Below are 12,757 nucleotides of genomic sequence, written 5' to 3' on the forward strand. Positions count from 1 at the left end.
CTGCGCCACGATGCCTCATGTATTTTATTTTCCACAATTTGAAAGGCAAATCTTGTCTGTATGAGGTTCGAATCAGCCTTTAGTATATTCAATAGCCGTCAAGCCGTCAAGTTTCTCAATCAAATTTCACTAATTGAATGAAAATAGCTGAAAGTTACAGTAAAGTGTTCCAAAGCGTAGTTGCCTAGACTCTGGTGCGATATTGAAGCTCATTTTTTGTTGAATCTGGCCGTTTTGTGTTACTTTTAGCAAAGAAATTTCTTACTTTTACTTGTTTTTACGTAAATTTAAGAAATTGTTCCCGCGAGACACCCTGTTCCAGTAAAAAAATTTAAACTCATGCCGCGCTTTTATCTATCAGGGCGGGGAAATGAAAATAATTACAATATAATCATTTCTCTGAGCGGTCATCGAACCCGCAACCGTCGGATACAGCACGAAGCTAAAAACAAAGATAAAATCTAAATGTAAGAAGCTACAAAAAAAGTATGTTAAATTCCCTCTTTTTATAATGAACAATATGAAACTATCCGCCCCGGTGTCGTTGTCTGGAACGCAGCCAACTTCACTCTCTACGACCATGAGTGTGGGTTCGATTCCGTGCCAAATTGAATCACATGGATTTCGCTTTCAAGTGAAAGCTGAGCTATAAATTTTGCGTTATTTATGTGCTTTTACTAACTTTTGGATTGTTAGTTCAATAGTGAACGACTATTTTAAGATTGTTTTTTATTTTTATATACTTTTTATACCATATAGGACTAAGGGAACTCGAGTGACCGTTTTCTCCATTTCCTATTTGTTGTTAGTTAACGCCGAACTTTGCTTAGTTGAGGGAACCTGTGAATCTAGTGAGTTAAAACACTTTCGTTTCTCACTTTCAGTCGAATTGTTACCAGGGCGAGGAAATGAAAATATTAAATATTTCATTCCCTCTAGTGGGAATCGAATCCACAACCGTCGCGTTTAAAGTCCCTGTGCCACGACGGCTGTACGCGATGTTTATTGAAGTAAAACATTTCGGAATCGAAACGCACAATTAGCGCCGCAAGTGGGGCTGAGCAGCGGCGGTCAAGTGCAGGGTCGCTGGTGTGCTGCCTGCTGCCTACCAGGCACACCTGGTGGAGGTAGCGACGCAGGGGCTTCAGCTTACGAATGTAAACGAAAGCGCTGTGGGTTCGATTCCCCTCGAGAAAATAAATATTTAATATTTTCGTTACGTTGTTCCGTTATCCCGTTAGGATGGCCAAGTGAAAGTGGTCGGTCGGGGGGCAGGTGAGGTTGCTGCGCCGGGTGAGCCCCCTACTGACGAGCCATATTATAAAGCTTCCTTGTACATTTCTATAAGCATTTTTTTCAACACCTAATACTAATTTCTCCCAGTCAACCTTGCAAATAATATAATAATAAACGCAGAACATTGACCACACCTGCCCTGATTTTTATTTCCACTTCACTTCCATACGAAATGATTTATATCCGCTCCCACGACTTATACTCAAAATCTATAGGTTTTATATGAAAAAAAAAACACCGGCCAAGTGCGAGTCGGACTCGCTCACCGAGGGTTCTATATCAATTTCATGATTGTAGGTTAAGCATTGTTTTTTTTCTGATTACAGAAATCCAAAAAATGGAAATTTATCCTACATATCCTATTAAGGAATACCTATAAATTTCCATTTTTTGGAAATCTTTTCCTTTATTTGTACTGTTAGTTCTCACTATTTACTTATTTTCATTATTTTTGATCCTCAGAAAGTTTTTTTCTATGTTTCTATTACGGCGGCGAATTTCTTACGAAATGCTACAAAAACGATCAAATATCCAGGATTTGATAAATAATTATTTCAGTTTAATCTACGTGATCTTGAGAAAAAAGATTAACATTAAAGTTAAAATTTTGCAATTAATTACAAATATAAGTTTGTATTTATTCCTTTTTTTTGAGCTACGGAACCTTAAAAGGAAAATTGCTTTGCGTAAAATATTTTTTGATTGAGAATTTTTTGGCAACACACCAACATACGTTCTGGTATCCACAGATTTTTTGGCTGGAACTGAGAGATGAAATTTTTAAAAGTTAATTATGAAGGAAGGTTGTTTTGATACTAGTATCTTGGCCGGAAGCCTCTCGATTTGAAATTTCACTCTCTGTCAAGTGGTCAGGCCACTGTGACCAGTGACCACGGACTAATGCAAAGTGTTCGAAACATGTCTCCATTATTTTACTTGTTCATGTTTCTTACGTGAGAGAGCAGGCGTAAAAGAACCTAGTGTTAAGACACTCCGTTCCCCACTTTATAGTCAATTAGATGTTGAAACACAACACTGCTCTTTAGGTACGCGCATCATAAATCACGGGCAGAAGTAAGTTAACATTTATATTAAAGTTTGTTTTAAGAGTGAAGAGTAGATACTACGTTAATAATTTTAAACTAGAGCCAGTTGAAAACTTAAAATATAGACTTTTACAATAAGTATGATTATTTAGATTTAACTTATTCCGCACATAGCGGGGTGGGTGGAGGGAACCTAGTGTAAAGAAAAGAACATTAACGACAGTATTATAAATGAAATTGTATAAAACTCAGGATTTAAAGCCAATTAAAATATTTTTTACTCTAAGTACTCGAAATCACTTATTCAAAAATTTGTTTTAAAAATAAAGTGAGAAAACAAAGTGTCAATTGTAAAGAGTGAAAGTGAGTCAACACACACAACAGAGAACACGTGCGCAGCATACGAGCACAACGGAGACAAACACAACGAAAATGGGTAAGAAAATAGTATATATGTTAGATAAATAAAAAACATTGCGACCCTCCTGGCGCAGTGTAACAAAACAAAGTTGACAAGACATAGTGCCCAGGGAGAGCTGCTAGAGGCAGCCCAGGGTTAAAACTCCGTTTTCCACGCATTGCCCAATTATCGAGACATTGGGTGTTCAATAACAGAATTCGACGCCTTACGACGACAGGGAAAGATTGAAATTACATTATTTTCAGTGCTCCGACCTAATAAGATGGCGCGGCGTTAAATTCCGTTACACATTGTTTCGAAATTAAACGTGTGAAACAGCGAAACTAAAAATGAGTCATAAAATTCTTGTTAATCACTCGATGTTTGTTTGCGCAAGAATATTTGGGATCCGGGACCCTCTCGACCCTCGTAAACCTCTAATTACAGTATAATCCATTCTCACATAATACCCCTAAGTCAGACCGCCCCCCCGCCCCCCTCGCCCGCGCCGTCGTATTAAATGATTACCGCGTAATATTTCCCCGGTATCAAAATTAATACCCGGGATTTTCGGGATTAAAATTTCTAAAACTTATAATTGTAATCCTTTTACATCAGTTTCGTTGGTATTCTCTGCCTACCTTAGTGTACAGGAAGCGTCTGCGTTCCTTGTCTGTCTGTCTGGACAGGTTTGTGTCTGTGTTACTTATTCTTAACAAATGACGTTGTATTTTATATACTTTTATTAATTACTAGCGGACGCGCGCAGCTTCGCCTGCTTATTTGCACCCTTAGGGATTAATTCTAATAAACCATGAAACGTGTTCAATGAAATATTTTTAAGAGTCTCAATTTCAAATTTTATAAAAATCAGTGGCGATTTAAAGATTTTTCGATACAAACTTTCAACCCCTTATTTACACCCCTAGGGGATGAATTAAAATAAACCGTGAACACGTGTTCAATTAACTATTTTTAAGAGTCTGAATTTACAATTTTATAAAAATTGGTGGCGATTTACACTTTTTTCCATACAAACTTTCAACCCCTATTTCACCCCTTTAGAGTTAAAATTTTTCAAAATCCCTTCTTAGTGGATGTCCAGATTACGAAAGTAAACATCTGCCTAAATTTAACGTTTCTACCATCAGCGGTTACGGCTGTGCGTGCGTCTTACCTCAGTCAGTGAGGACAAGTCCTTTTATATATATATATTTATTGTAAGAAACTATTGGAAATATTAAATAAAGTGGGAAAGGTAATGAATTAAAACAAGGCTTCGAATAATTATTAAACAACCAAAGGGAATTATCTAGCAGTCTAATAACAATATCTGGTTCTAAAGAATTCGTCGGGCAGAATGACGTTCGTGATCTTCCTCTTTCGGTCGCCGTTGACAGCCCATAAAGGTGCCAGCCAGTAATTAGAGTCGTCCTTATATATCTCCTCTACCTCTATATATATATGTGTATATAAAAGGACTATATATAGATATAGACCAGCGGCTCCCCCGCGGCCATGCCGCTTTAACAACATGATTATTCATTTAATGACCAGAATTTATTGACAGTCGAATGTGTTGATGTCAATACCCTGGGATCCGGCCGTTGAATCCTGCATATACGAGTTTTCTTAATTAAACCTATATTAATGAATAATACATGATCAGTAGAACAGATTACACCTGGGTTGCCTGGAAGAATCCTGCCGCAATCACCTTTAATTACATTTTTTCGTAACTCGTTTTTGGAGAAAATTGCACCAATACGTTTTTTATATGAATCGCACATCATTTGAAAGATAATCCCATAAGGAATTGGAAAATTAAGGGTTGCCAGCTCTCAGTCTGCCGCAAGTCTAGGGTTGCCTGGTCTAAACATGTCACTAAATGTTAATAATTTGCACTCATGTGTTTTTTTAATGAATTATATATCAAATTAAAGCTTATTTTTTTCTGAACACTATAAAACAGGGTTGCCTGAAAAATTCCTGCCGCAAACAGGGGTTGCCAGCGTTTGAAATATTTTATTCCGGTTCCGTTTGACTATGAGAATAGACGATGAAATGCGCGGTCTGCCTTATGTTTTAAAGTAAAATATTATATAATAGAAGGTCAATCTTAAAATCAATGTTTATTCTAATTGTTCACCTGTTAAATGATGATTTTAATCATATTAAGTACACGCAGAAAACTATTTAAAGATGAAATCATTCTTATTTTTCAAGTAAAATAATAATCCATAATATTGAGTCTTCGCAAAATTTATTTTATAAATAATAATATTTAGTTAAATAAAAGGGTTATTTAAAACAACTAAATTATCTAATTAAGTAAATGTTTACAAATATCGATCTACTATAAGGTATTAATTACAACATGTTTCCTTAATATAATGAGAGGTGACAATTATCGCGGATATTTTTTTTATTAATAATAATAATAATTTAATTTACTCGTTCAGAAACAGCCTTAAATGTTAAATTATTGATTTGGGTAAGAATTTATAATATTGTTTGTAAAATAACTGTAATGCATATTACAAAAATCGAATCAAATAATCCAATATCGAAATCGAATTCAAAATAATTTATCGAATAAATGAATCGAATATCGAATCGCAAATGTTTAATTGAGAACCCCCTGCTTGTTTTGAAAGTCGGTTAAAATACAGATTTATTACAAATAAGTATAGATATGGATTTCTTTATATTAGCAGACAAACTCATGCCTTGACTTCATTCAAATGACAATAACTTTTTTTAATGAATCGATTTTGATGAAACCAACTTTAGATGTTAAATTGGTGAAAGTTTCACGTAAATCGGTTCAGTACTAGCGTGACCATACATACATACATACAGACAAGAAATTAAAAAAAAATATTTTTGCTTTCTATTATTGTTTTTAAGTGCCCCTCTATCCATTTCAGTCAAAAATATTAAATGGACAAACAAAATATTTTTACTGTTTTATTATATAATAAGAGATTTTGTTTTAAAAAAAAACACTTTTTATATTTTTGACCACATCTCTTTTGTTGTAATTGTATTTGGCTTTTGCAGGTGAGCTACACGTGTACTTGTGTACTTGTGTACTCGTTTGCATTTCCTATACGATATATTACTATACTGTAGTTTCATCTAAATCCGTTCAAGTCCTCTCTAAGTATAAGTTATTTTGTGAAAGTGAAACAAACATCTATCCTCACAAACTCTTGCACGTATACTGTTAGAAGGATGTATTTGAAATGTATTATTAGCGTTTTCAATGACAAAACAACGCCGGTGTGTCAGTTGTGTCAGTAGTGTCAGTCCAAGTTTGCGGCCCTTTGTCTCCGTGCGCGGTGGACTGACAACCAAGGTCGTGGGTACGGTGGTGGTCTATGGTGTATACAGCGTCTTTTAATATATTGTTCGGCTCTTCTCCAACTATGTTCATTTACTACTCGTTGTACAAATATCTCCTGAAGCGATATTCATATCTATGAAGGGTTAGCCGGCGCTGACGCAGCTACTGGGTCTACCTAGCTGACTTGTTAAAGGAGCGATAAAATAAAATAAATTCACACCCCCGAATGGATATCGAACCCGTTGTGTGTGTGATGGCCGCAAACTATTTAATATCCCTAAATTAATTTACGAAATGAAAACAGGGCGTCGTTATGCGGCCTCACGGAACGCGGTATGTCACATTTTGATTTAATATTATTATACTCGTATACTAGCGGACGCGCGCAGCTTCGCGTGCTTATTTGCACCCTTAAGAATGAATTCTAATAAACCATGCGTCTTACCTCAGTCAGTGAGGACAAGTCCTTATATATATATATATATATATATATATATATATATATAAATTATCATCTTTTACCTTATAAATATAAAAATAAATATGTAGCGGGACTGTGGCGGGACAGTGTGACTGTAAGCGAGTAGGTAGTTCGATTCTCACTTGAGAAAATTATATTTAATTTACTATAATTTTCTATATGCGGGATAAAGCGTGAAATTAGAACAAAGTTAAAAAAAATAATCTGCGTGTTGAACGGCGGAAGACAACATCGCACTATGTTTTCTAGCAGAGCTAGACCAAGGAAATAATATCTTTATTTTCTTTATTACCCCGAGTGGGAATCGAACTCATCATTGTCGCGTTATCAGTCTAATATATTTTATTCTAAATTATACCTACTCTAGAGAGATGTCCACATTTGTAAATTTATACATTTTAATAAGCTTTTTCTTATACTAGAGAACCTGCTGTCAAACGCGTGGTAGTGTGTGTAATGTTTTATTAATTGGTTTAATGTACCTTATCAGCATTATTATTGAAAAATATGATCGTTCTGCAGCTCTGCTACAGCACAGGTACCAGCTCAGGTACTCCTATAGACTATACTCCTGACTGCGCCAAATGTCATACTGCTCCGTCCAAGTTTTGCTTCAACACAATTATACATAATGACCACGCAACACGTCACACCTCATGTCACGCTAGCACGTCAGCTGCTCTCTGTGGCACGTCCGCGTGATTGACGCTCTAATCCCGCGGGATTGTCACGCTCCAGTAAATGAGTTAACAACACGCTTGTTCTAATATTTTGTAACGTTTTAATTTTGATAATAGAAGGCGAACGAATAATGAGGGAATTTAAATTGTTAGTGAAATTTAAAAAAATTAGTGGCATGAACACGTAAAATGTATTTTTAAAGGAAATTAGCGAATCACCGGCGGTTTCGTCGCCTTATACTCTTGAGCCTAATAATAATAAAGCTTAACAAAAATTGATCAAAATCAAAACATTCATCCTCACAAAATTTTACAGTCATAATATCAAAGAAATGATACAGTAGGACTAGCTTTAGATTTAGAACATATTCACAGCTTTTGTGTACATGATGGTGTAACCTCATATGGCATTCAGATAAAACTACATCATTTTATGTTTTTATTTTCATGGTGATATTGGAAATTATTATCCGAGGATTGAGGTTGCTTTGTGATTTTTTTTAATATGTATGTATTGTGTTTTCGTGGTGTGATTGAAGTTTTTACTTAAAGTACAGTGTCTACCGCACAGCGTGTCAGTTCAATCTCCGTGAGGGGAAATTGGTTATTTTCGTTTCTCCGTTCTCACATGTTGTTGACCAAAATTAAAATGAAAGCCATTATTCCGCTGTATTCCGCAAATATGAGGGTAGACACCGGAATTCTCGTATAAAAACACTCCGTTCTCCAAGCACTTCCCAATTTCAAAGACATTGTGTTAAATGACGGAATCCAACGCCGTGCTTATTTAACCGGAGCGGGGAAATGATAGTAAAATAAATACATTACATTTTAAAATAACTAAATGTGATTGAATTTTCAATTTAAATTTAAATGTACTAAGAAACATCTACCGCGTGTCCCGCGGGACGCCGCATTGTAGTGGGATTATACTCTCTCTCTCTCTCTTAGCAAGGAATACAAACATATTATAAACTAGTAGTCTCTTAGTAAAAATAAGAAATAACGAGCTGATGTTATTCTTCTACATTCTCTCCGCGACCTCCTTGCCAGTACCAGCCATCCATTGTACCTCTACTTTGCGAATTCGGTCAGCTCACATCTCCACAGCATTCACCTTCCTTCATTGTTTTTCTATAATTATTCAATCTATTTCTATAAGAATCGGGTAATTCGCTGTCGTATAACTAAACTGTTTAAGGCCACATTAACAAAGCGCGGCGTTGGGATCCGCCTCTCAACCCTAGGTGTTGTCTACATTGCTATTTGCGTTATATAGCGTGAGCTGTTTACTTAGCCTGATTAAAGTACGAGCTATACAGGGTGCGCGTTAACGTCTCACTACACATGAAAATTGCGTGGCTTTTTTAATTATACGAGTTTGTATTTATACTAGAGCGAATACCACACTTGGCTTCGGTTCATTTATATTTAAAATACTTCAAAACCGTTGATAATAATATTTTTTAGGGTTCCTTGCAAGAAAAATAAAATAGTCTTTATAGAAAATCTTGTGTGCTCAGCTGCTCTGGTTTACTCCGAAATTTACTCCGTGTTCAAACAAGGGAGCAGATAAAACGTCTCTGGACTCACGGCCTACAGAGGGATGACACCGATGACACCGATGACACCGATGACACATGACTCACTCTTAGCGCAGGAGGTAGCTCTAACATGGCTTACATCATATACTCGTATAGTTCATCTCGTTTTTGCAGCATTTACTGAACGAGATAATTTACTATCGGTTCACTGAAGTTACTGCTTCAGACCTGAGAAGAACGGGTGGAAGGGGAAACGAGGCGGGACTTTCAAAATCCCTTATATCATTATTCCTTCAATCATTTATATTCACACTTATTCACACTACTAACTTTGCGGTGTTCCTGATATGTAACATATAATCATATTCTATCCGCCGGCCGTCCCCATAGGACTCCGCTCGCTCCCCAGCCTACCTGCATGGCACACTTCAACGTCTCTAAGTCCAGTAGTTCTGTCCGTGCGTCGTTAAGTTGGTGTTTAATATGACAGAGATGGAGAGAGACAGAGTCAGGAGAGCGGGAAAAGTGGTAAAGTTGAACAGCGACACCAGGAGTGGTGTGTGCAGTAGTTGTCTACAATTAGTGTTGTTTGTAGATCGTCACTGTTCCTCGGAACATCAACAGACACTCAACACGGCGCTGCCTCGATGCCGCGATGCATGGGCGACAGCGGAAACACTAAACGTCATATATACTCGTTAATTCCGATAGATAATGAAAGCGCGGTGCGGTCTGCCTCTGCCATATATTTAAAACAAAAATATTATGGAATAGAAGGTCAATCTTATCAATAAATATATAATACCTGGTACATACATAACACTATGTAAAGATGAAATCATTCTTGTTGCCCGAGTGAAATAATGAACTCAATTATATTTAATCTTTGCTGAATCTCTTTTATAAATACTAATATTCATTTAAATTATTATTTTAAAACGAATAAACTATGAACACGAATAAATACTTTTTTATGAATTAACAAAATATATATTATTTGTATTACACTCGTTCTTTGTGTTCAAGTATTTGGAGAATCCGTACTTCATTATTATTTAGCATTTCTAAAGATACATTGGCGAGGTCACTTCTTTCACTATAATAAGTCAATTAAGACAACGCGCCGCCCGCTGCGTGTCCCGTACACGAGGTCAAAGTAAACAAAGCATTGCACACGACTCCGGTTACACTTTTGTTACAAACAAGTGACTTGCGAGGTAGAGCGGGAATCCAGAATGGGAGCACACGAGTACAGTGTATGCTACGTGTGATGGTTTGAATATTGATATCTCAAAGCGTTCCTGAGATAAAGGTCTCGACAGACAGACAGTGGAAATATAACATTTACTCTGTGTCTACCATGCCCTAAATGAATATATGTATGTAGGTATATTCTCAAAACTTACGGACTACGAATCCCTACGAACCCTCCGTGTAGACAGACTATACGTTTGACAATTTCAATATATTTCATATTTCGCTTAAAACATTATCCTCATTGTGTATTCCAGCCTGAATGTGCAATGCTACGTGACAACGTGACTGTCGCGTTACAGTCGCACCCTCGTGCCGCTGGGCGAGACTGTAATATAATGTACTGTTCCAGAGGACGACTGCGAAGACACCGGCTCCAACGTCTGGATCCCCGGAGCCCGCTACCGGCCCGAGCCGCCCGAGGCGCTCGCGCGCGCCTCGCACTTCACGCAGAGTGAGATCAAGCTCATGTATCGCGGGTTCAAGCAGGTACTGTCGTGCAGCAGCATCCGAGGCCAGTGACGTCATAGTTGCATATACCACCAATTACAATTTCATTGAAATAACTGAAGTAACTTTATTCCCAGGAGTGTCCCACGGGCGTGGTCGATGAGGAGGCGTTCAAGAACATCTTCTCGCAGTTCTTCCCACTTGGAGGTGAAAGTTTAAATAAAATATAAGTGTACTTCAATTTCTTTTGGAAAAATGCTTTTAAGTTATTAAAATGTATAAATATTTATTTTTATTAATGAACGAGGCCCGTCGTGGCGCAAGCGTGGCTCTGTAAACGCAACAGGTTGTGGGTTCGATTCCCATCCGAGCTCCCCTCTGCGTATCCCCGTAGCGGGATAGGTTAGCGGGTTGCAGCGGGATGCAGCGTGCAGCTAACAGCCAACATTTGTTTCCAGACGCCACTCAGTACGCGCACTTCGTGTTCAACACAATCAAACATAAACAAAGGGGGAAATTGAATTTCGAGGTAAAGTGGCTATTGTGTTGTTTGTTTACTGTAGCTATTGTCCCCTCTGACGCATTGCGGTATGGCGCGTGTATGGCGCGTGGGAAGGTGCGGCTTCGAATCCGACCTGAACGTGAACATGACCCAGAAGGTATAATAAGTTTGTGACGATTTTTTTATCGAATTTTTTATTTGATATTGTAAGTTCTCACTTCGTGCCGAAATTCATAACCGTGTCGTCAAGGAAAATAGCCTATAGGTGTTGATTACGAGGCAAATTTCATACAAAACGCGGCAAAACTGATTATAGTATCTTTTGATTGCCTTGACTCGAAACCTAGATTTTTTTTAATTCCTGACCTTAGGTTTGAATATTTCGTAATAATTTTAGCTTGATACCTCCGCGAGATCTCGAGATGAATGGTCTTGACAGATGGACAACAAAGTGACCCCGTCCCCGTTTTGTTTTACGACGTTATAAAATAACGTATAAAACATTTTATTGTTTCGTGAACACGACTGTACTCTGCGCCGCCCGCGCCACTCTGTGTGCACAACTGTACTGAATTTGTAACAAAAATTATATTTGTATTTTACTTTCACGCTGTATCCCGCATAATGCACGCAGACAAAGGACGGCTGCAGAAATCAACGCGACTTATGTTTTTTATGAGAGGCAGCAAAACAAATAATGCACTCATTCAAGTGTCGACGTGTGAGTTTGTACGTAGCGAGATTTGAACCCGCGTCCCTCGTTCACCGTCCAAGCGTTCCATTGACCGCTTTGGTCTCGTCAAGGTACTCGTAGCTTGATTTCGAATTTCTCATACACATACTACTTGTTTATTAAAAAAATTGTTAAGTGGCCGTCAACAGTACAAGAAACGCCTCGTAATATTGCAGAGAGCGGGCATATAACGGAATGTTCAGGACAGCTGAAACTAAAAAGAAATGTAAAAAAAGTATGCATGGAATGCGGAACCCAACGCTGCAATGTGTCTAACCAGATCGGATTAAATACAAAGCGGCAGAAAAGAAATCTATCAAAATAGAGCTTAAAAGCTTCACCTTCAAAATGTCTATTATTCAATTCAATTTTGTTAAAAGGATCTGGAGCAGAGATTCTCAACCTCTTGACTATCGTAGCATGTTGTTATCTATTTAAAATACTTAACATGACACCTCGACTAGATGATCCTTTCACCGCGTTTCTTGTTAACCGTGCCAGTGCGTTCTCATCTAGCCACATAGATGTTCTGATACTGGCGCTCGTAGCTCAGTTGGTGGCACGACTTTAGAATTCTTACAATCCGGGCAAATGGAGACTAATAACGAGTTGTAAGAGTAGGTAATAGCCCATAGCCTCGTATACTTATAGACTTCCTCCGTAAATACATTAGAAGAGGTTGAGAGCCACTGCTCAGGAGGTCAGCGCCACGTGACTATCAACTTTACTTATACTGCAGCGGCGTGACTACACAATAATGTCGAAATATTATTTAAAATTATTATGTTTAAGTAAATGCTTCGGCTTCACGTGTTTCATTTTAAAGATATAATTTTTTTTTAAAAAAACAAGATTAAATCAGCTTCACGCTGTGTCCCGCACACAGCAGGGTAGGCAGAGGGAATCTAGTGTTAAGACACTCCGATCCCCACTTTACGCCAAATTCTGTGGGGGTTGTGTGAGTGGTGGACACCAGAGCGGAGAAATGAAAATATACATTTAAATAAGTATTTCATTTCTTC

At 37.6% G+C, this 12,757-nt stretch overlaps 1 protein-coding gene across 13 annotated transcripts in view; it reads left to right on the top strand.

Annotated features, from left to right (window-relative positions):
- Positions 1 to 12,757, top strand: part of LOC146538733 (Kv channel-interacting protein 4-like) — a 52,131-nt gene that overhangs the window by 32,404 nt on the left and 6,970 nt on the right. For 6 of the 13 annotated variants that reach the window (XM_085187346.1, XM_085187345.1, XM_085187347.1 and 3 more), the window contains 3 exons: positions 10,403 to 10,539; positions 10,638 to 10,707; positions 10,959 to 11,029. In XM_085187346.1, coding sequence (XP_085043472.1) covers positions 10,403 to 10,539; positions 10,638 to 10,707; positions 10,959 to 11,029 — 278 coding nt within the window. Of the gene's footprint in view, positions 1 to 2,355; positions 2,371 to 2,494; positions 2,779 to 10,402; positions 10,540 to 10,637; positions 10,708 to 10,958; positions 11,030 to 12,757 lie in introns of those variants that run through there. The other 7 variants (XM_085187353.1, XM_085187354.1, XM_085187355.1 and 4 more) reach the window with 6 other exon arrangements.

Source organism: Heliconius melpomene, chromosome 6 (assembly GCF_056956725.1).
Source record: "Heliconius melpomene rosina isolate 202511_hmr_F chromosome 6, ASM5695672v1, whole genome shotgun sequence".
NCBI classification, from domain to species: domain Eukaryota; kingdom Metazoa; phylum Arthropoda; class Insecta; order Lepidoptera; family Nymphalidae; genus Heliconius; species Heliconius melpomene.